The sequence below is a fragment of the Trachemys scripta genome, chromosome 2 (assembly GCF_013100865.1).
Source record: "Trachemys scripta elegans isolate TJP31775 chromosome 2, CAS_Tse_1.0, whole genome shotgun sequence".
Lineage (NCBI taxonomy): Eukaryota > Metazoa > Chordata > Testudines > Emydidae > Trachemys > Trachemys scripta.
Window position 1 is genome coordinate 227,832,961 of NC_048299.1, and position 24,808 is coordinate 227,857,768.

The 24,808-nt window shown below is 39.2% G+C and overlaps 1 protein-coding gene across 19 annotated transcripts in view; it reads right to left on the bottom strand.

The window, feature by feature from the left end:
• STAU2 (staufen double-stranded RNA binding protein 2) overlaps positions 1-24,808 on the bottom strand; it is a 218,507-nt gene that overhangs the window by 183,907 nt on the left and 9,792 nt on the right. For 15 of the 19 annotated variants that reach the window (XR_004644768.1, XR_004644767.1, XM_034763126.1 and 12 more), the window contains exons 2-6: positions 18,725-18,932; positions 17,497-17,627; positions 12,106-12,265; positions 11,861-11,917; positions 9,308-9,443 (exon numbers count right to left, since the gene is read on the bottom strand). Coding sequence is in view for 17 of the 19 variants with exons in the window: in XM_034763126.1 (XP_034619017.1) it covers positions 9,308-9,443; positions 11,861-11,917; positions 12,106-12,265; positions 17,497-17,627; positions 18,725-18,923 (683 nt within the window). In the remaining 2 variants the exon portion in view is untranslated. The remainder of the gene's footprint in view (positions 1-9,307; positions 9,444-11,860; positions 11,918-12,105; positions 12,266-17,496; positions 17,628-18,724; positions 18,933-24,808) is intronic. The other 4 variants (XM_034763130.1, XM_034763121.1, XM_034763120.1 and 1 more) reach the window with 3 other exon arrangements.

Genomic DNA, 24,808 nt, shown 5'->3' on the forward strand with positions numbered 1-24,808 from the left:
AGTCCATCCCAATCCCAGGATAGCAGCCTTCTCATGCTGTCAGCTAACATAGACAGTCCTGTAGTAGAAGTCTGTGCTACAGTGCCGAAGGTTCAGGGTTCAAACCCTAGTGATGATGCCTGCTGGAGGGGTTGTACATAACAGCATTTGTTTTTATCCTTTTCCTTAAAAAACTAGGAAATACATACATTAAAAGAACATTATTTAGCTTACAAATTCAAACACTGGAAAGTCCATGGAACCTTAATTTGGCACATGCATTATAAAACAAATACTTTAGACATTTTTACTCTAAGGCTTGGTCCACACTGTGGCGGGGGATCGATCTAGGAAACGCAACTTCAGCTACGAGAATAGCATAGCTGAAGTCGACGTTTCCTAGAGCGAACTAAGTTTACTTACTGCGGATCCACGCGGCGCAGGCAAGCTCCCCCGTCGACAGTGCTTCCTCCTCTCGGCGAGCAGGAGTTCCGCAGTTGACGGAGGAGAGCTTCTGGGATCGATTTATCGTGTCCAGATGAGACGCAATAAATCTATCCCAGAAGATCTATCTCTACCCGCCGAATCAGGTGGGTAGTGTGGACCTAGCCTAAGTGACTTAAGAGCCTAAGTCCCATTGAAGTCACTGAGGGTGTGTCTACAGAATTAAAAAAAACCACGGCAATGAGTGACAGAGCCCAAGTCAACTGAATCAGACTAGTGGCGGGCTTGCGCTACTGAGCTAAAAATAGTAGTGTAGACATTCCCAAATCAGGCTGGGACCCAGACTCTGAGCCCCTCCCCCTCGCTGAGTTTCAGAGGTCGGGCTCCAGTCCAAGCGGGAAAGTCTATACTGATGTTTTTAGCCCCATACTGGAAGCCTGAGTCAGTTGGCCCAGACTCAGACTCACTGCAGTGGATTTTTTTTTTTTCCTGCTGTGTAGACGTACCCTTAGGCACCCCGGTTGCTAAGTACCTATGTCATTTTTCAAAATAGGACCTACACACTTTTGAAAATTTTATCCAGTCATTAATTACATGATTACATACTACTTTTCCATACAACCACTGCCTCATTCAGCAAACACGGAGGATACACCAGGGGACAGAATCACAGCTGTACAGGCAAACATAACTCTGTCATTTCTTAACTTTCAGGGGCTGGACTTTTCAACTTCAATCCTTTTAACTTTTTAAAATGTAATAATACAAGTATACTTAATGCTGCATATATTCTTGATGATTGATAGGTTAAATTCACAGTATAGATACTACAGAAAATCCCATTGAAAGATAGCAACAGCACTGATTAATCATAATGATTCCATTCATACTGTATCAGGTCAAGCAATACAGATGCTCACTGACTTATGCAAGGCATTCCATTATGGAATGCCTTGCATAAGTCGAATTTTGCGTAAGTCGGAGACTTTTTCCTGTAAGTGCGGGTTTGCGTAAGTCGGGGAGCGTCTGTACACATGAACGCAGCACAGCCTAATACTGTTTTCTGAGCACTGTGATACTTTGTTATAATGGGATGAGCGGAGTGTAGAAAGAGGGCTTTCACAATGAATTTTGTGGCTTTTGTTGGTTTAAGTCCTTCCACAGCGGGAGCCGGGTTTTCAGACCCTATCTACTTTTCAAAGTATTTTTTTAGGATTTTAATAAACTACAGAAATTAACTGTTGCCTGTCAAAAATTTTATTACAGAAGTACATAAAGTACTGCCTTTTTCTGACAGACTTAGGCAAATGTTTTCTACAGCTGCCTGTCCTAATCACCATTGTCTAAAGTGATAGCTACTGGCAATAGCAAAGCTCATCACCTGCAGTCTCCCTTGTCACTGTTCTTTACGCACAACAATCTTAAGGCAAACAGATGTTTCTGCCGTTTTAAACCACAGGAAATGGCTTGACTTTCTCCCTTTTCCTTTCCTAGAAAGGAATACTAGCAAAGAAAAACACTGGCACAGCTGTACTCAACACTTTCCTTATAACAATGTATCTGTGTGGGAGGCATGTGATGACTGCAAATACGGAAACAAATAGGCCAGGGGAATAAACTGTAGTATGCAGAAGAACAACAAAAAATAATTCACTAAAAATCAGAATGTGAGTGGATTTTATATTAAGTTGTTGCATTATAGGTAGACTAGATTACTCAGGGGAATAGCAATGGAATATACAAAAGCCTTCACTACTAGATCACCGGTAAGAATCCTGTCTCGTTTTGTAATGTCCAAACACCTATGTGAAACGTGTCAGGGATCGCAATCCAATTTCAAGTGAACAAATGTCCACATCACCAAAAATCTCCACCACAACTGACATCAATGTCAGATGTCAGGGATTTGAATGGAGCAAAATGACTAGGTTGGAATGGACATGGTGACTAAATTACAGTCTTATTTTTTTAAGGAGGTCTTTCCAGGTCAGGGTTGAGGCACATAAGTGAAAACTCATAGTACTGCTGCCTATGCTGTACTTTTTCTGTGAATAAACAAAAGACTTCAGTTTCCATTGCTGTTAAGCTGGCACCTTCCACAACATCAGATTCACATTAAAGAGGAAAAATGTTATTGAAGTTACTGCATTACAATCTCATTCATTAATAGGGAAAAAAAAACTTTGAAGAAACCATTACAAGAGAAAACATTGTAGTAAATCCAACTGCTGTATGGGATGATTATGAAATTATACTATAAGTAATAAAAGCTTATACTGTAGCAAAAAAAATACTCTTTTGGATAGTGCTTTTGCAGTAAAATCCAGACACAGCTAACAGATACATTCATACTGCCCTCTCGTGGTCTAAAAGTAATATTTCTAGCTGCATTACTGAATTGTTAATCTGAACCATCTATCTCCTAACTCTCCATGGTTAAGGTCACTATGCCCTCCCTTGACTTTTAGCCCTCTCAAATCCACTTGTCCTCTTGTATAGGATGCAGCCAATACCACTTTGTGGTCTGACTTGCATTGATACTAGGAGACCAGTTTAATTCTCCTCTCTCCAGAGAGTCAAGGGCAGCACCTCCACAACACATCCAATTTCTCTTGGCCCCTTCAAAAGGTACATACACCCTGTGATGATTCTAAATCCTTCCACAGGAAGTATATTGGATCACTGCATCAGCCCAGAGTATGGAATAGCAACTCCATAATTAAAGGTGTATAACCTATTACAATCCAACCCCTAATAGTTACTCCAACATAGCTTTCTCAGGCCTGGTCTACACTGGGTGGGGGGAATTGATCTAAGTTACGCAGCTTCAGCTACATGAATAACATAGCTGAAGTCAACATACTTAGACCTACTCACCGTGGTGTCTTCACTTCGGTGAGTCGACTGCTGACGCTCCCCTGATGACTCCGCCTGTGCCTCTTGCGCCGAGGGAGTACAGGAGCCAACGGGAGAGCACTCAGGGGTTGATTTATCACATCTAGACTAGATGCGATAAATCGACCACCGCCGGATCGATCGCTGCCCGCCGATCCGGCTGGTAGTGTAGACATACCCTTAGTTCCTATTAAAATGTCATTGTCTAAAGGGACCAGTAAGAGGATTAAAGTGTCCAGAAAGCATTTTTCAGCATGTTAATAATAAGTAAACAAAAAGGCCTACATAATTACTCAGTAATATCAATGGCATCTTTATCATTAACTGTTGTCTCTTCCATAGAATTCATGACACGAATAGGGCCAACATGTCACATCAGTGAACACGTATGGTCACAAAAAAATTGCATTTGCTTATACATGTGTATTGTGGGTGAGACTGATCCTTCTGTGCATACAGCCTAAATAACGGGAATTTAGTAGCAGAACTAAGCTAGGGTTAATTAACAGGATGCCCATCCCATGCACTGGCTGTGCAGGAGACTCTCCATGACTCTATTCCTGGTGTAGGTTGGAATAGTTACCACTTTCCTCTTGCACTCACACAGGACTGAACTGAATGCACCCATCCATTTTTAATCTGCAGGTTTGACTGTGTTCAAGCACCTGCAGTTCTTCCATCCAGGAGTTTGTGACTGGTGTACATCATAATCAGCCAGCCTTCTTAAATCAAAAGTATTGTTCATTTAGCAGTAGTAACAAAATATTAAAGAAAAAGAATTTTAAAACAAGAAACATATGTCCATCTTACCTAAAGCCCATACCATACTATGATGTGACTTAAGCAAGCCTAGCTTTGTCCAGACATCCCAGGAGAGTGCCCACACCTCAGTCTAATTCCCCAAAACAATTCCTCTCCCTGTCTTGAGAGAAAGTCCCTTATTAATTCTTCCAGAGTTCCTTTGTTTAGTATTCATAGGCTTTTTCCTGTCCCCGTCCAAACCAATTTTGTAGGTTGACTGGAAAGGAGGCAAAATCATGCAAATAGTCCTGCCATTATCCCTTAACAACTCTTAAGTGTTTTCTGACAGGTGGCTTATCTTGTGCCATTCTTTTCCTTCCTGCCTGTTTTTTCCAGATAGTCCCCTGTGAGTTAAATCAGTATCCTCATGCACAAAACAATGATTAGGACAACATACAGTATTCATGAATTATTACAGAGCTGCTTCTAATCCATTACTCCTATTCAGGGTTTAATTTGAGTCCCCTTCACGGGCAGAAGCCGTCCCCACAGCCACATCAATTCTTCTGAAGGGTTAAAGTGGTACTCATGTAACACTGAAAGCCTGGTGAAGACCCTCTTAGGTGAGTGCATTTCACCTGGTGTGTGCTAACTGGGTAACTATGTGACACTGCATACTCCTTTGTGGGCTTTTTGTGGATACAATAGGTCTGGGTAGATTTATATAGTTTCCTGAAATGCAACCAAATTTGAAAACATGCCTTGTAGCGTTTCATCACTCTATTCTTATGTCCTGATTTTCCTCTACTTACATTTATATAATTTCCACAGAATAAATGAAACTGATTGAACGTTAAGGTTGCACTGCTAAGCATTCAAAAGTCTGACAATGCCAAAATTAAGTATACATTAAGATACAGTCTTTAACTGCAGGATCATGTGAGATACACCCTTTTAATATTTTTTCATTCTTACACTATAAAGTTACAATGCTACAGCAGATTTAATTTATTTTACACAATATAATCTTTTCTAATTAAATCTACTAGCCAGTGGGGGAGGCAGGACTGTGCTTCCACCCTGCCGCTTTGGAGATGGCATTGCAATTGGCATTATCCAGGAGCAGTCCATAAGTTCAAGGAAGCAGGGGAGTGTGGTGATGGTGGAGGGAGAGAGATGGACAAGGAGGAAGGCTTCCAGCACTCTTCCCCATCTACTGTACCTATACAGAGGCAGTAACAATATGCCCCTTAGTCTGTAGTATGTGATGTAAATACAGGAGGAAGTAGTCCCAAGGGGAGTGGATGAAAATGCAAAGTTTAGGCAAAGCTGTCAAAGGTGCATGTTAAATGAAATTTATCCCATGGATATCACCACCTCATGTGACATACACTCATAAGACAGTCCCATTCTTCATAACTGAACTAGTGTTGCTTTAATTATTTTCATTTTTATCCTTGTATCCGCTCATTGTTTTGCTTTTTCTTTGTTTCTATACTTCACAAGTGTTTTTAATTTCCAAAGGTTTCTTTTAAGGCTTTCAAGCTCCCTGTATTGTGGTGAGACAATTTTAAGGAATTTTATGTTATAAGCAAATCATTTAGGGATTCTTCCAAAGGAAGGGGGAGAGAGGGTATACTCTGTGATCCCTTTGACAAGGGTTTGCAGTATTACAACATCAAAAGCGGGTGTTCAGTTTCCAGTGGCTTTTATTTCTTGACTAAAAGCATGTGGTTTAGGTGCATTTGTAAGATATCACATCTCTTTTGTCATTTTACAGACTCCCTGTCATTGAAAATACTGGAACTCAATTAAACTTCAAGGAGGATTCTTTTCAACTCTAACTGAAGACAACACATTATGATATTAAAAGGGATTCAAACGGAGACATATTCATGGGGGAAGCTGGACAGACCTATATAGCTGGAACTCAGTCAGGTCTTGTTTTATTTTTCACAGCTTTCATCTGATTGAACAATTATGTTTTTGATTTTTTTTTTTAATTCTGTAAATGAACGGAGTGCTCATGAAAGTGAAGGATTAATAGCACTGTCAGGAGAGAGACATAGCATGACTAGGTATATAGAAGTTTCATCATACAGATCTGCCAATGTTCCTCAGTCCTGACCTGCTATTCCAGCCCTGGGTCTTTTCTGAACAGTTTGTCAGTTCTGCTGAATTGTAGCAAATAACATGGGGGGGGGGGAGAAGTTTGCAATGTTGACAAATGGAACCTAGGATAAGACCTAAATCTTCAAATTCATTCACACTTTTACCTCACGCAGAGCATTCATAAGCACGCTGCACTGAGGTGCTCATAAAAATTCACTCACATATAGCCACATTCTCTTTATACGCATAATTAACATTTCTTGCCAGACATAAAAAGAAGCATGCTAATTTTTTGGCCATGAGCAACCTTTGTCAAGGTAGCTCACAAAACAACAATTGGGCCTTCAAGTCTGCTAGCAATGTGAGTGAAATAGATTAATCTTAATTCTGTTGCCCAAAGAGCTCTGGGGAAAAAGTAAGCAACCAAGTAGCCCTAGTTATTCCTACATATCTGGAACATCCAAGGTCCAGGTAGCCCATGTACGGAGGGGTCTTACACCGTGCAGGCATGCAGTCTTAATCAAGTTAGCCCAAAGAAAACTGCACTTAAACAGAGGTTTACCCCTTCATAGCCCATCTTTTCCTCTTATGTGTCAAATTCTGTGGTCAAATTTCCATTGAAGTCACTAGGAGTTTTGCCTAAATAAGGACTGCAGGATTGTTAGAGGCTGAAGGTTTATTACTGAATCATAGAATCACAGACTAAGGTCAGAAGGGATCATTATGATCATCTAGTCTCACCTCCTGCACAACGCAGGCCACAGAATCTCATCCACCCACTCCTGTATCAAACCTGTGTCTGAGCCATTGAAGTTCTCAAATCATGGTTTAAAGACTTCAAGGTGTAGAGAATCTTCCAGCAAGTGACCCATGCCCCACGCTGCAGAGGAAGGCGAAAAACCTCCAGGGCCTCGGCCAATCTGCCCTGGAGGAAAATTCCTTCCCGGCCCAAATATGGCGATCAGCTAAACCCTGAGCATGTGGACAAGACTCACCAGCCAGACACCCAGGAAAGAATTCTCTGTAGTTACTCAGATCCCACACCATCTAACATCCCATCACAAGCCATTGGGCATATTTACCGCTAATAGTCAAAGACCAATTAATTGCCAAAATTAGGCTATCCCATTATAACTATTGATCCCTAGGGGAGCAACCACAGAGGGGGACATGACACACTTTGCCAGTCAGTCACACACCTCTGTTAGAGAGCAGGACTCCCAAGTTCTAATCCTGGCTCAGGGAGGGTAGCATTGCCCCATGGTTAGCGCAGCAGCGGCCAAGCAGTGTGGCCAAGCCGCTGAGAGCTGCCCCCTGGCTCCAGCTCTGCCAGAAGTGCCGTTGTGCAGCCTCTCAGTGCCTCATCAGTAAGACGGATGCAACTGCCCTTGCGCAGGGTCTGAGGCCTCGCTCAGTGCAAGTGTCTCATAACAGTCAATTTTACAGAAATAGCATGTCATCACAAATCCAGGGTTATGATTTCACAGCAGGTGCCAAAAGAAGGAACGTGGGGCTCCAAGGGGAGAAGTCCTAAGACAAACAAAATATCTAAATGGCAAAGTCAAATAAAGCTTGTGCAAAGGTGATTTTCTGAAAGCAAGAAAGTCCCTCTTTGAAATATCATGGGGTCAATCATGGATTTATTTCAAAAATTTGAATCAGGATAAATGCTACCTGAATGAAGTCTGAGACATTTCACTGAGTCTCCTAAATAGAGAAATAAAACTACTTTATGCAACACTTAAAGTAATAACAGTAAAAACTGTTGTGGGCTGTGCATTCATGAGTGGTCTTCAGTACACTACACCAGAAGAAACTACTTTACAATTCCACATTCTAGATTTATTCCCCTACATTAAAGTTTTTTCTTAGTCTAAATAATTTTTTTGTCAGCCAAGTAATTTCTATTGATATTTCTAGTAATTATAGGAGTCCTAAAATACTGAGCAAAACTATTAATAAAAAAGTTAATTTCAGCCAACACAGCCATTTAGTAAAAGCAGGCCATGCTACACTCAACCAAACAAGTGCTTTGTATCACTGTAGAGAGAATTCCTTTGGACAAGTCGGGAGTGTTAACCAAACCTTCAACCCTTTTTATTCATAAAAAAGATTCAATTCTTTTGAGGTAAAGAAGATAAAAGAGGAGCAGGGACTCTTTGCATCTGAGGTCCAGCCCAACCCCAGAAAAAAATCTTTAAGTTTAGCCCTAAGCACTAACTCTTTAAAGGTGACCACATTATATCCAAGCTACATTTAATTCAGGATAAATTAATATAGTTTGCAAACGTGTTACACCTGTTTTGCAGGAGATCGGAACAAGGACCAGTCATGAAAATACTTAGAAAAGCTATAATACTTCCTAGTAAATGATAAGGCTTTGTCAGACAAGGAACGGTTAGGATGCTCACTTGACAAAGCTGCCACCCATTTAACTTTTACAAGTCTCTTAAGAGTGGACAGAATAGCTCAAAATGGAAAACTATTATTCTGAAATAATGGCTGCTTAGAGGTCCCTCCTATCATTAGCAGCAATTACTCCATACAAGGGGGGAGTAGGTTGGAGGTTTTTAAAATGTGGAATAATGTTTTTATTAATAAATCAAAAGTTATCAGGTAGCAACATTTGTGAATTAAAGAACTGAATTACTTGTGCCTGAAGAAAGCTGTAAACATCTATTGGAGACGGGAGGACAGCTCCACAGCATGTTAATTTTCCAGATGGAGTCCTCCCAATCTTACCCACCTCCAAAAGAAAAGGGAGTTTGTAGCATTCAGAGTAATCCTGAAACCGCTAAAATATCAGCAATGAAAAGCAACACCTTTATGGAGAGTTAACAATCTGACTAATGTCTCACTTGTACAGACTGAGTTCTAGTTCCAATCTACATTTAATAATAATCCAAACAAATTTTACACGTCTTCATCCCTAGGCACTCTGATATCCTTAGGCATTTGTCATTTGAAACATGTATTGCTCACCAATTTATGAGTGTTTCTAAGCTGCACTGCACAACCACTCCTTGGTAAGAATTTTTATTTTATTTTACATTGCAGTAGTCTATAAAGTTTAAAGAAACTTAGCATTTGTTTAAGCAATGGAGAAGGAATAGCAAATAACAGAAAACATACAAACCTCTGATTGTACATGCCCCGGAAGTTGTAATTTGCTCTATAGTTTGGGATTGGCTTTGGATCTAGTGGCCTGTAGATGGCAGGCTCTCCCCTTTTCATAGCCAGACCATTCAATTCCACTGTTGGAGTTATACTGCCTGTAAAAAATAAGACTACATGTAAGACTCTTCAATAGTAAAGCATGTTAAAACCATACATACAGTGTTTGGGGGTGAAGGGAGAGGAGGAGGAGGGGGGGGAAGAAAGGCTGTAAAACAGATGTTGATTTTCCTACTAAACTAAAAAAGCAGTGACTAAAAAGTTGCATCAAATTGCAGTATAAAATTGGGGTAAAGATCCAGTTTTAATCACTTAATGTCAACAAGCACTTAAATTGACATCTTCATGTATTCTCTTGGAATTTGGGCAGACAACTGCCCAAATGAGATTACTATGATTAGATTGTTCAAAGCTGACTAACCAATCTCAAGAATGCCTTTAAAATACTATGAAACTTTCTGAAATTAGTACCGGTAAAAGAATCACGTCTCTTTCCACTGGATGCCATTAAATAAAATGATGAAAACCAAAAATCTCTTATACAAAAAGTTTACAGCTATTGAAACAAGATAGCAGTCCCATAGATTACTGTAGTCATTTAATAACAATTTGATAGAAGTCAGAACTAAATGATCTAGTTTCAAGAGAGGTTAAACCTATGACTAAAATTAAAATTAAAAACGTAAATTTTAATAACTTATTAACTGGAGACTAAATTCATTAAAATTTAGTGCTACTACAGCCATCTCCTGGCCAAAAACTGCAAAACAGTAAACAAACAACTACCTTTGTGTGTGTAATTATTTAGTCTCCAAAATTTCAAATGAGGCTCCAATAATCATAAAATGCCTTATTTAAAAAGCAAAACCATTAGAAGAGTCAAATCATTTAATATAACTGCCTTGTTATTTACTTCAGGGGAAATCTAACTGGCAAATTATAAACCAAAGTGTGTCCCACTTCTACTGCGAGAAGAAAAATCCAAACTGAGTTTAAATAGGTGTATTCCATTATCTAAAATTATAATCAGATGTGTGCACTAATCCAGACCAGAAGAACAATTATTATAATAATAATAAACCAGTTATTCAGGTTTTATGTGTCAATGCTGCAGGTTTTATGCAGTACTCAGGCTAAACTACCATTAACCACAATTTTGAGTTTTTCCTCAAATGAAGGACTACAAGGACTGCAGAATTGGACTTCACGGGACTATGAATTCAGCTAAACAATAAAAATACAGGTAGTCACTAGATCAGAAGATACCTGTGCTTTGAAAGAAAAGGTCTTAAAGAAAGATGACAGCGTCACACGAATGCCTGTATATTCAATCAATTTTTCAGCTTTAAGGGAAATTCTTCTTACAGGCAGTCCTTGGACTTATGACACTATTGGTTCCTGAAAATTGTGTCGTAAGTCAAAAAGTCGTAACTCAGAACCGCAATCCGGTCCACTGAGGACCAAGCGTCAAAGTTGAAACCAACTGTTGTAAGTCAAATCAGGGTATCAATTCAGAAACGTCGTAAATGCCGTTTGTTGTAAGTCGAATGTCGTAAAGTCGAGGACTCCCTGCATTATTTTTTCTGTTATATACTTTTCAATTAAAAATATAAAAAGAGGGCTAGTCCAAAACTCCTATCACCTGTATAACATGCTGCCACTCCAAGAGACAAATCCAAGGCCCTTCTTCCTCAGGGTCCTGCACCTGCTTCCACTGTACTAAACAGAAGAAGTCCCATTGACTTCAGCAGAAACAGGATCAAGCCCCTAGCCAGCAGGGTCTGGAAGAATTATAGGAGTAATATGCTCAGCCCTAAGGGAGTGGAGATGGGAAAGAAAACCCTACATCATTTACAAATGTTCCCTTCAAGACAAGGTTCAGGCCACTATTGATGGGATCTGGAGAAAGGTTTGTCCAGACCTCCTCAGTCAGACAGACCCTTAGTGCAAAGTGAATCCTTCTGAAAGTGGTTGAGAGAAAGTAATGAGGAAAAATTGTAAAAACAAATAAAGGGATCTTTTTACATTTCATTAACTACTATTTTATCAAACAAGAATAAGTCATTGAGATGTGACTGAGATTCATAAGCACTGAGCAATGCATTTCCTGTGTCTGTATTTTATTTTCTCAGGTACATCAGAATACGTTGCATGCAGTGTGCAACATGCAAGTAACATCTCCAGATGAAGGTCACATGACTCCACAAATGTCGTTCTGATTAACTGAATAATAAAGTATGCAGAACTGGCTGGAAGAAATAATTTAGGTTGCTACAAAGGAAAATCTATTAGTCAGGGAATTATGTACTGAAGTTTTTGTGCCAAATTCTGCCCTGATTTCTACTTTCACCTTCAGTGGCACTGAATCTGAAGTAAGTTAGGTAGAATTCGGCCCTTTCCCTGAAAAGCCAGTTTGCCAGCTTCAATATTCTTACTAATGTAAAAATGGTCAGTTCAATCTTGTTACTTTTGTGCTTGGTTACTGTTGACCACGTAAACTGGCCTGTACCTTTACCTTCAGAGGTGAGTCTTGCAGAAGTAAATGTATTCACGTGCAGTTCAACAGCTTCTGCTACAGCAGATAAAAAGAATTACCATGCATACTCACTGTAAGATTCTTAATTATATATTACCTTATCTTCCAGCTCTATTTATGCCTGCTTTAAAACACTCTATAAACCGCTATAAAGCATCTAAACCTGCTGTTCCATGACAAACAAGAAGATTCATTATTTGGAGGGAAACGAATAGGCAACACACCTGGGTTATTATTAATGTTATTTTTGGGTGGTCTGGGAGTTGGTTTGGGAAGGTTCGTTTTGTTCAAAGCTTTGCTAGCAGCAGCATGTTGAGCCTTTTTAATACTGCTCCCTTCCGCTTCCCATGTCTGCTCTCCAAGATTCAGCTGCACTGTGAACATCTTCAAAAATATAAAGAACAGGTAAATAATGGCAAGACTGTCACCAAGGTGAGTTAGAACAATATATGTGAAACACTACCCAGATGGAGAGGAACTGTGTTCCTTTATTTGTTGTGATACGTTGGGCCAAATTCTGTTCTCAGATGTATGTATGTATAGGGTTCCCATTGAAGTCACTAGGCAACATTTGGCCTTTAAATGTAAAAATAAATCACACAGCATCACACCAGCAATCACAAAAAGTAACTAAATATCAGCCTGATATTCTTGGAGGGATATACAAATTAAATTTAAGAGCCTGATTCTTTCAGTCTTGCATCTGTATGGTCACTTACATCAGTGAGAAGTGGGTATAAAAGGTTACCAAGTGAAAATAGTATCATTTTATACCCATTTTGTATGGGTGTAAATGACTATAAAGCTTCAAGAGAGAAGAGAATCAGGCCTGAAGATTTTTACCCAATGAGAGTCATACAATATTTTTTCTAACCAAATTTTTCTTCAAAAAAATAAAGCACATACACACAAAGCAAAAGCCCCGGCAACCAAGGGATCTGTTCAACAGTATAAAGTATAAAAAAAATTGTGTTGTCCTAAATTAATTTTGTTTCTTTAACATGAGCTCTATAATGCAGACTAGGAACTGAAAAAACTCAGATTTAACAAAGTTGGCTATTGACTCAACTCTAAAAACTTAAAAATCAATAGCAAAGAACAATCTCAAGCAAACAATTCATCACAGAGTAAAAACCAAGCATTATAAAGCGTGAAAAAGAAATTCTAAAATGTATTTAAAATATTAGGAAGTATCTCTATCATAAGCATATAATAATTGCGCCATTTACATTTATGCAGTTTAAATTGAAAATGCAGCTTTCTCGTAACACTCCACAAGGGAGGGTAGAAAAACAAATGAATTAATTTTCTTTCAAATATCAAAGTATTTGAAAAAGTATTAATCCAGATTCTAATCTCACATGCACATGGTATATTACAGCTTGCCTTGACAAACATACTGCTGCTATACGTTTTGGAGATCCACAGAAATATATACACGAGACTAAAAGGTGAAATTAAATCTTTTATTTAGTTGTTCTGTCCATCTGGGGTTTTTTTTTTTAAGTGAATTAAATGTGCTAGATCAGGAGCCACAAATTTAGAGCTGGGTGCAACAAGGTGGGCTCAAAATGTGAATGCACATGCCACACCCCAAAATATTTGCATATGAACATGCAAACTGGGTAACTGTCTGCTTAAAAACTAGTTCTATATTGCACATGACTGTACAAATGCATATTGAATTTGTGAATATATATCTTTCTCTTAAGCTCAGCTTTGAAAATTTGGCCATGTATGTCCCTGAGAATTTTAGCCCAGGAACCAGTATTACAGTTCATATCACTAATTAACATCTCATTTATCTCAGGGTATGTCTATACTACCTCCCGGATCAGCGGGCAGTGATCAATCCAGCAGGGGTTGATTTATTGCGTCTAGTCTAGACGTGATAAATTGACCCCCACGCGCTCTCCTGTCAACTCCTGTACTCCACCGACGCGAGAGGCACAGGCGGAGTCGATGGGGGAGTGTAAGCAGTCGACTCACTGCAGTTAAGACACCGCGGTGAGTAGATCTAAGTACGTCCACTTCAGCTACGTTATTCACGTAGATGAAGTTACGTAACTTAGATCAATTTCCCACCCACCCCCCACCCCCCAGTGTAGACCAGGCCTCAGTTATACTCACAACTGCTTGGGAAAAAAAAGGAAAAACATCCTTCATTAACTTGAATTCTATCAAATACAGATAATATCAGAGTACTAACCTAGGCATGAAACCTTGATATATTTATTTTAAGAGAATAGCTATTCAATCAATGAACAAATTGTTTACATAAATTATTGCCAATAGAACTGAAATCTTATTTCTGGATCGAGAGCTAAAATATTTGTATTATACAAGAATGTACCAATATAATGTTTCTGTGGAAGAAGCAGATTCTCACATTTCTATGAAAATATGAATGATAAAGGTCTTCTATCTAATCTATATATCCATCTCATCTCTCTCTCCCTAGCACAGTGTGTTAAGATACAAGAATTCAAGATAATAAATACTAAATAAATAAATAAATAATGGTATGCTCAGTTGATTTCCATAGCTAGAGAACTGACTTTCTCACTCAGTATGTTTTAGCCTGATAGAAGTCTCCTGCAAAGAACGAGAAAGAGGTGGAAATTTAATTAAAGAGATCAAATTGGCCAAAAACATTTCAAAAAGGCTCAAATAATCAATTAAAGGCTTGGAGACTGGAGGTCCCAGAAGCCCAAGGCTTTGCTATGGTTTGATATGCATTATGGATAATTTTCTGAGGATGTTTTTATTCCTTATATCTAACTTAATTACATTATAGCAAAACCTGTCATGATTTGTCCCCTTTCGCTCCACTTCTCTTTCCTCTGTATGAAGAGCTTTTTCTTCTCCTTCCTGATCCTGCAACGTGTGGAGTCTCTCAATTCCCTCCCATTCCTTTGCACTCCTGTCTAATCTGTTTTGCCTTTTTTTTTTTTAATTTAGTTTATCTCCTAAAACTCACTGACATAGAAGCACAGAACTAGTGGCCAATTTGACAACCCATCTGAGAACAATATCCTCCAAAAACACAGTTTGGGCTCATGCAGGGTCTCTGTCTTGCCTATGCTCAAAAATGTTTGTATAGAGGGCACAGTTTCCACTCACACACTGATCAGACCCTCTGGAAGGGCAACCTCTAGCAATTGTAACTTACTGCAGGTGAGTTCCTTCTTTCTGTGGAGCACCATTGTTATTTGCCTCTTTACATTTGATCACAACTGTTAACACTTACTTGCCAGAAAAAGAAAACCACAAAGGAAAACAAAGAGTTTACTGGCACCGATGTCTGTCATACAGACTGCCTGCATTACAGTCTCTGAAATTTATGAAAACCACTAGAGAAGGGAGCAAAATATATGCAACAGGAAAGTAGCCCTTGACACACTGTGTCCAGGCAGTCGCATGGGAGAGAGCAGCAGCAGTTCATGCCTTTAGGGTGTACGTTTTTTCAGACAGAGACTTTGCTTTGTTTAGCATATTTTACCCGTTGTAGAGCACCATGTTCAGTAATAGAAATAAACATACAACAGCTACTATAACAGTATCATAATAACTTCTATGTAAATGTTTTCTGTGGGCCAAAGCATTGCAACTATGTCTGATCTTATTAACATCACCCTTGTTCTTCCTCACACTCACCCCTCCTTTATTTGATACTTGTTGGGTCATTTTTAAATTAGACTGTAAGCTTTTCTGGGCAGGGACCTAGTCTTTTTATAACCATACGTCCTGTAAAGCACCTGGCACTCTTTCAGGGACTGTAAACATAATTAATAATTATAACAAAATATACATGCAACAGTGAACAGAGCTAAGCATCAAGAAAAAGTTGTATACTTGCCTATTTGCTCAGATGAGCTTCTAAAACTCAGTTTCCTAGATCTACATAGGAAGCATCCAACAATTTTAAGACATTAGTCTCTAAGGGGCCAAATTAGGAAACCCCACAAAAGCACTGCTGACAAAAGTCAGAAATCTAATAGAGGCCCCAAGGTATTTCATTAGCAGTAATTTTCACACAGATGATAAAACGTACATATCTGCATTAAAACCAAAGTGGACTATTCTGCATCCTGCTGTGTTTCCAACATGCAGAAGTGAGATTATAAATCTAAAGTAACACAAATCCCTTGATTATTGATGAATGTTCAGGGAAGATACAGGCAAAATGAACCTTCCTGTATGCACCTAACATTTCATAGATATACCTATCTCATAGAACTGGAAGGGACCTTGAAAGGTCATCAAGTCCAGTCCCCTGCCTACACTAGCAGGACCAATTTTTTTTTGCCCCAGAGATCCCTAAATGGCCCCCTCAAGGATTGAACTCACAACCCTGGGTTTAGCAGGCCAATGCTCAAACCACTGAGCTATCCCTCCCTCTATGGCATAGTCATTGAACAATGGTAACATAAGTAAACAGGAGAACCAGCAATGGAAGGGTTAATGAAAGAATCATTACATGTAACCTGAGACAAATAGAGCCAAAAGCCCAATCCTGCAAGGTCCCGGGTGCCTTAGTAGTAAGCATGGAATACTTTCCTCTCCCACTGATTTTGATAGACACTGTTGCCATGACCCTTGTGCTGTCATTTATACCACTGCAAAGTGGGTGCAAAACATTGCCAAACCAGAATGGTAGTGTTTTACAACCACTTTGCACTGGTTACAATGCAAGGTGCAGCATCAGGAGGGCACATACAGAACTTCTCAGGAGAGGCTAAGTAACTTGCAGAAGGCTGGATGTTATTAACAAGAACTTTGCTCAGCTGCTCTGCTCTGAAGATGCAGAAGGTTCTCTAATATAAAATCTCATTTTTGCTCTCTCAAGCAAAATTTTTTAGTCATCTTTCTTGTGAGTCTGCCCTAAAGAGGGAAGAAATTTGAGAACTCTTTCATGTAAATATGATCCTTTAGGTCCACTGCCGTCTGAATCCACCCTGACATATTCTCACAGATCACAGTTGACTATCGAAACAGGATGTGAGACTAGACAAGGACGCTAAGTACTTTAACACCACTGTGAGCCTTAAAGACCCATTGAAACTGTGGACTACACAAGGTTTAAAGGAAAATACTGTGATACTTTGTGCTTTAAAACACAGATATAATCAGAAGATTTGCTAGCCATATAACCAACTTTATGTAGACTAAATAAAACTGATTAACACAAAACAAAATGGGAAAAGACTAGCCCAGCAGTCTGTTAACAGTGGGTCTGCATTGCCATGAAAGGGATCCATGTGCAATTCTCAGAAGCAGACTGCTAGGGTCCTGGAGGTGAAGGAGTGCTTTGTGCAGCTCAGCAGCGAACCCGGCAATGAATGATAAAGAAAGGGTGTTGATGGATTCTGAAGAGACCTTTAAGAGAAAAAGATGAAGGCCAAGAAGTATGATCTCAAGGGTCAGAGGATAAGTAAGGCAGAAGGCGATGATGAAAAGATCCTCAGGCTCCAAGAGCGATACAGAAGAACTTCCTAAAAAGCATAACAAAAACAAAGCAAAACAAAACCCCAACACTATAAACTTGATTGTGTTTGACAAGTTATCTGTTCATAACTTAAGGTATGCCTCATAACCTGGAACTGTAACCTTACCTTGGCATGAGCAGGCCCTCTTTCATTCAGAAGCTTATACAGGGGTTGAACTCTATTGAAACGGGCTAACTCATTTACCAGACACATTGGAGTTTTCTCTTTGGGGTTTGCCATGTTATCTTGGAGAGGAGCTGTAAATAAAGAGTCTGTAAAGTTTTTGTGGAGAAATGTACTCTTCACAACTTTGCAAAACTTTGCAAAAGAAGTGGTATGTTTAAAAAAGAAAAATACTCTGGCTAAAAAAAACCTCATAATATGCTAAAAATATGAGATTGTGTTAATGCCAACAAAACTGCACTTTGATAATACAATGTTTAAATACCATTTACACATTTATAATTTGAGAACATGTCTTTTATTGTGACCATTTCAATTACTTGCAATACAAAAAATCTTTCTAATAAGGAAGACAGCGTAGATGCACGTTTATATATTTTAACTTGTATGTTATACCATGTCCCTGAAAATTCCATTCTGCTCTGTATTCATTATTGGAGTTAGTTGTTCTTTCAATGTAATTTCTAAACACTAACATAGAAGACAAAGAACTGATGAACACCTATGGTCCCATGCTTGTTTCTCCTCATTCTTCCCAACATTCTTTCAGACCTCTCAGCTACTACTAGTGTCCTTGTGGGTATCTCCTCAACTTCGTTCCTTCAACAATGTTGCAGATTCTGTAGTTTTCCTAAACCCAGATTGTTTATGCACTATATGTTTTTTTAATGTCTTTATCCTCTTGCTATTTCTTTCTTTCATCTTTGTATCTATCCCCAACACAAACCTGCCCTTCTGACTTACTTTGGGGTAACACTTTACTGTATTTTATACCCAATTGAGAACAAGAACTATAGCAGTTATTAGGTTATAAAGGAAATGCCATTTTCTGACAAATAGACTGAAGACATTTTGTTCTAGGGAAGGAAAATGCACTTAGATAACTTCCTGCTGTACTAAAACTTCATTATAAAAGATTCACGTAGGATGTGGCAGAATAGTTTATTTTTTTCTGGGCTTCCATATCTCTAAACAATGCTCTATCATAAATCAGAGTTCAACTAAAGAAACTAAATTCTGTAAACAGCATTAGAAACCAAAACATTTTTCTACAGAATTTTGTTTCTTTAGTTTTATTTTCTTTAGGACCTCATCCATTTATATTAAAAACTCATCAAGTGGATTCCCTTGCAAAATAAAAATAAGTATTCTAAGCAAAACATCTCCTTACCTGGTAAGTTGCTAGTAGGTGCAGAATCCACAAGACCAGCTGTTGGACTGTTACAGCTGGCAACTGATTCTGAAATAGATCCATTCATTGAGGCCTGTAGACCCAATGAACTTGCATTTGTTACTGATGGGAGTAGCACCGGAGGGGGAAGGGTAGGTCCAGAGAGATTTGCTGCGGTCTGCATTTTAACTTGTGCCATTGTCTATCACTGCAATAAACAAAGATTTATAAGCAGAGTGCCTTCAGATTTTTGAAAGCCAAAATGGAAGTATTGATATCAATACTACTTTATATTACTTTCATGCAAGGCTTTTTGCAAACATTAATGAATGAAGCCTCACAACACCCCGGTGAAGAAGGGAAGAATTACTATCCCCGTTTTACAGATAAGGAAACTGGGGCACAGAGAGGCTAAGTGACTTACACAAAGCCATATAGCAAGACTATCCCAGAGCCAAGAATACAATCCAAGTTTCCTAGGAGACACGGGGGGCAACAAGTGGGGAGAGGGAACAGAACAGACAGATAGCTGGATGGGATGGAATCTCTTCACTTCCCCGGGATGGAGAATGGCAGAGCTCATCAGTGGCCGTGGGAGAGGGGGGAAAGTTCCACATTACAACCCCCACCATGGTATAGCGAGCAGCTAAGCTGAGAAGTGGGATGAGGGAGATGTCTCTACTCTCCAGGCAGGGAGCACTCCCATGCACATCCACACAAGTTGCAGGGAGAAAATCCTAGTGCCTGTTCTGTGTTGTTATCATTCCTATGCACACTTTACTGCTTCTATGACCAGCTAAGTTCCCTTTAAACTGCACGGCCACATGGCAGCCTATTAAGCACCGCACGGGCGCTCAGGGTTGCGGTGGGAAGAGATGCCTCACCCCAGCCACAGACCTGCCATGGCCGGAGTAGAGGCACCCCTCCCCCAACCCCAACCGGCGCTGCTGCGGCTGGGCGAGAGGCACCCTTCTTCCGGCCCCAACCCAACCCTGGACCTCTCTCCCCACTGTAGCCCCAGGGCAGCCTGCACCCCAAATCTCTCATCCCCATCCAGAGTCCTCACACCCCACACCCTAATCCTCTGCCCCAGCCCTGAACCCCCTCCCACACTCCAAACCCTGAGGCCCACCCTCGCCACACATCACCTCCATATTGGTGCACATAACAAAATTCATACCGCACATGCCTGGGAAAAATTAGAGGGAACACTGGTGACCACATAAACATTGGCAGGAGAAAGAATAACTTCAAAATGTTTGGAAAGCTGCAGTAGAAGATGAACTTCCCAATACAGTAATTTTTAGAAATTCACCAATTAAATAATTCAAGTTAACAGTACCTCTTTAGGTTCCAAGCATTAACAGATTAATGAAGATAACCGTGAAGAAAGGAAAGTCTGAAACAATTGCTCTGAAAGAAGTGTGCACTGACTCCTTCTTCTCAGACTCTGAAGCCTAGTGATGACAGTTTAAATAAAGCCATCCAGCACTATAGATTCATTTATTCCAAGGCCAGAAGGGACCACAGTAATCATCTAGCCTAAACTCCTGCATGACACAGGCCATAAAACTTCCCCAAAATAATTCCTACAGCATATCTTTTAGAAAAACATCCAATCTTGATTTTAAAATTGTCAGTAATGGAGAATCCACTGTAATCCTTGGTAAAATATTCCAATGATTAATTATTCTCACTTTTAAACATTTATACTTTATTTCCTGTCTGAATGTAGCTAACTTCAACATCCAGCCATTGGATCATGTTATACCTTTCTCTGCTAGACTGAAGAGTCCATCATTAAATATTTGTTTCTCAGATAGGTACTTACAGATTGTAAACAAGTCACCCCTTAACCTTCTCTTTGTTAAGATATATTGAGTTCCTTGAATCTATCACTATAAAACATGTTTTCTAATCCTTTAATCATTCTTGTGGCTCTTCTCTGAACCCTCACCAATTTATCAACATCCTTCTTGAATTGAGGACACCAGAATTGGACACAGTATTACAACAGCAGTCATACCAGTGCCAAATACAGAGGTAAAATAACCAGTCTACTCCTACTCCAGATTCCCCGTTTATGCACCCAACGATTGCATTCGCTCTTTTGGCCACATCACCACACTGGGAGCTCAAATTCAGTTACCACACACCTCAAATCTTTTCCAGAGGCACTACTTCCCGGGATAGAGTCACCCACTCTGTAAGTATAGCCAACATTCTTTGTTTCTTGATATATACAATTATGTTTAGTCATAGTAAAACGTATATGGTTTGCTTGTGCCCAGCTTAACAAGTAATCTGGTGGTTTGTCCTCTTTATTATTTACCATTCCCTCAATTTTTGTGCAAACTTTATCAACGATGATTTTATGTTTTGTTCCAGGTCATTAATAGAAATATTAAATATTGTAGAGCTAAGAACCAATCCCTTCAGGATCCCACTAGAAACATGCCATTCAATGATGATTCCCTGTTTACAATTAAACTTTGAAACCTATCAATTAGCCAGCTTATAATCCATGTAGTGTATGCCATGTTATTTTTTATGTTTTTCTTGTTTTTTAATCAAAATGTCATGCAGTAATGTCAAATGCCTTATCAGAAGTCTAAGTAAATTACATCAATACTATTACCTTTATCGCCAAACTTGTAATCTTATAAAAAAAGGATATCAAGTTAGTTTGACAGTATCTATTTTCCATAAATCCATGTTGATTGGTATTAACTACATTATGCTCTTTTAATTCTTTATTAATCAAGTCCCATATCTGCTGCTCCATTATCTTGCCTGGGACTGATGTCAGATTGATAGACCTATAAATTACCCAGGTCATCTCGGTTACCCATTTTAAAGATTGGCACAAAATTATTCTTTCAGTTTTCTGGAACTTCCCCAATATTCCAAGACATTGAAAATCAACATTAATAGTCCAGTAAGCTCCTCAGCCAACTATTTTAAAACTCTGGCATGCAAGATATCTGGACATGCTGATATGTCTCCCTGAGGGAATAAGACTATATGCTGAGCCTGGTTGGAGCTGACAGTTTGGTTGCCTTTTTTTTCTTTTTCTTTTCACCTTATCTTGGACTGGAAGCTGGGAGAGAAAAAGATATTTTAAAAAGACAATTTTAAAGATATGTCTATCTTTAATAAATGTTGAGAGTTATTAAAGTTAGCTAGTTAAACATCCTCCTGAGATACTAGTGGAATGAAATAATTTTATTGTATGCTATGACATCATCATCTGTTTTCTTCCCAAATACTGAACAGAAATATTTATTGAAAACTTCTGCCTTTTCTGCATTATTATTGCTAATTCTACCATTTCCATCTAGTGATGGACCGATATCATTGCTAAGATTCTTTTGTTCCTAATATACTTTAAAACTTCTTTTTGTTGTCCTTAACGCTACTGGTCATAGATTTCAATTTGTGCCCTTGGCTTCCCTTATCAATTTTCTACAATTCCTAGCTTCTGATTTATATTCATTGCTATCAACTTTTCCTTTCTTCCATTTGTTTATTTACACACACACACTTTTTTAATAGCTGCCTTCACTTGCTCTCTAAACCTGGAACTGTTTTTTTAACCAATACAGCCTTCTTCTTCAGTTGTAAGATTGTGGCTTTTAGGGCATTTAATAGTGTTCTTAAACAATTCCCAATTATCATTAACCCTTTTCTCATTAAATTCTTCCCCAGCTGATTTGGCTCATAATTGCTTTCAGCTTTGTGAAAGTGGCCCTTTTAAAGCACCAAGTATATCTATCACTGGTCTGGACTTTATTCTGTTTGCACATTGTAAATGTGATCAAGTCATTATCACTTGTACCTAAGTTACCATTAATTTTTAGTTCTCTGATCAGTTCTTTTTCTCTCAAGATGAGGTCTAATATAGAATTCCCCTGTGAGGGATGCAACACTTTTTGAATTAGGTAATTGTCATCTATAATATTTAAAATGTCCAAGGATGTTTTAGTACTAGCAGCATGAGACCTCCAGCATATGACAGCCGAATTGAAGTCCCCCATGATCACACAGCTTTCATTCCTACACAAGCAGCCGCTCATCCTGTTCTCTGGTATGATTTAGTGGTCTTAACATAAAACAGAAGATGGGCTATTAATTGGTGTATCTGTCAAGACAAATAAGTCTTGCAGTGCTTGTCCCCCTTTAATCAGAGGTCTGTGAGGTGGATGGGTGGTTTGAATCCTTCCTGTAGTTGAGGCAGTGGCAGGGGAGCCCAGGTCTGCCGATTCCACTGGGCTCTAACTAGGGCCCTAGGAGGATCAACAGTGTCTGGCTCCCGAAAGTGCCCTCCGAGTTATCCTCCTGGGGGCACCCCCTCCTGTTCTTTTTCTCTCCCAGCTTCCAGTCCAAGATAAGGTGAAAAGAAAAAGAAAAAAAAGGCAACCAAACTGTCAGCTCCAACCAGGCTCAGCATATAGTCTTATTCCCTCAGGGAGGCTTTCCAGCACCCTTGTCAGGACCCTTCAGGGTAGATCTGTCCTCCTCTCCCACACCTTCCTCTTTCTGAGCTAGGTTGCTCCCTTTTCAACCCCTTCTCCAGTTAGATCAGTTGTTCTCAAAGTATTTACCATTGTGGGCCATATCCGCAGCTCTCGGTGTTATGAGGGACACATCTACACAATATATATACTACCTGTATGGCCCTGAGGATGTCACAGGGGCTGCAGCTATGTGCTGATTGGGCTGCAAGCGGGACATGGGTTGAGAACCACTGAGTTAGAGCGTGCTCTGCAACCTGGAGGGATGACACTACTGGGCCCAGTACTGTCCCTTAAACCCTTCCAGTCTAGTGTGGGGTTTGTATACCCCATCACAACATGGAATAACTTGCAGGATTAGAGCCTTACATCGTAAGATTTTGGCATTGGTCTTTCTATATATTTGCCCAGTACAAGGGAGCCCTGATCTCATTGGAGACTCTGCGTGCTATCTCAATACAAATAAGTAAATAATAAAAGGTGGCAAATAAAATTAGGCCTACCAAGTGTTTCACTTTAATTGACTAGCATTTCTGAAGCATGAGGAAAAAATATCCCTACATATTTTAATTTGGCAAATATTTTAATTTGGACAACCATTAGACTACTAAAATGTATGTTAACATGGCACTAACTGATACCGTGGAAAAACTGACAATGTGAACCAATGTTCAAATTAAAGGAGGTTGGAAAGATTTCTGTACTGAAATGCACAATTTGCATAGTGCTAAACCAATCCTGCCATAGATGACTTTTTAGCTCTAGCTCAAAAGAGGTAACTTCTGAAGAGGAAATGTTTTGCCTTGGGAATGGCACCAGATACCATTGTGGCAGAAAATTTTCACAAGGGATATCAGAATGGAAGGACTGAAATTCAATTCAAATTCTGTTTAGTGCCGCATTATACCACCAGATCTACACCACAGAGATCAAAACTAAAGGTTATTTTTACTTTTAGGGATTAAACAGCAGCACCTACACTTAACAGAGAGTCCATTTATATACTCTAGTCTTCCAAAATAGAAAATACACTTTGTTCCCACCCAAAGCAGAATGGGTGTGTGTACGGTAACTAGCCAGAACATCAAATCATACTGTACCTTCCAAAAAAGTAGATCAGAAGGGAAAATTTTTAAGGATAGTATTGTTCACAGGGAAACTAATTTCTTCTCTTCAGATACTCCTTTGTGTGGTCAGTTGGCTGGCTAGACATGGGTTTTTTATGTAAGCTTTTTCATTTCAATAAAGAAATTCAACAGCAAAATAATAATTTGCATTTACATAGCAACTTTCATCCAAATAATTCAAATATCTTTTCAAACATTAATTGAATCAGCCTCACAACTAAAATAGTATTTTACTCATTTTACAGATAGTAAGTTAAAGCACAGAGAGGTTAAGTGATTTAAAGGCTAAAAACAAGTGAAAGGCCTCAGAGGCAGGAACAGAATTCAGCAATTCTAACTCCTAGGCCCTCCTCTGCCCATTAGATCACAATGCCTCTCTAGCACCCAAGAATGCTATGTGCATTTGAGATACTACCTGAAGTCTGCTGGATCCTTAAAGTAAT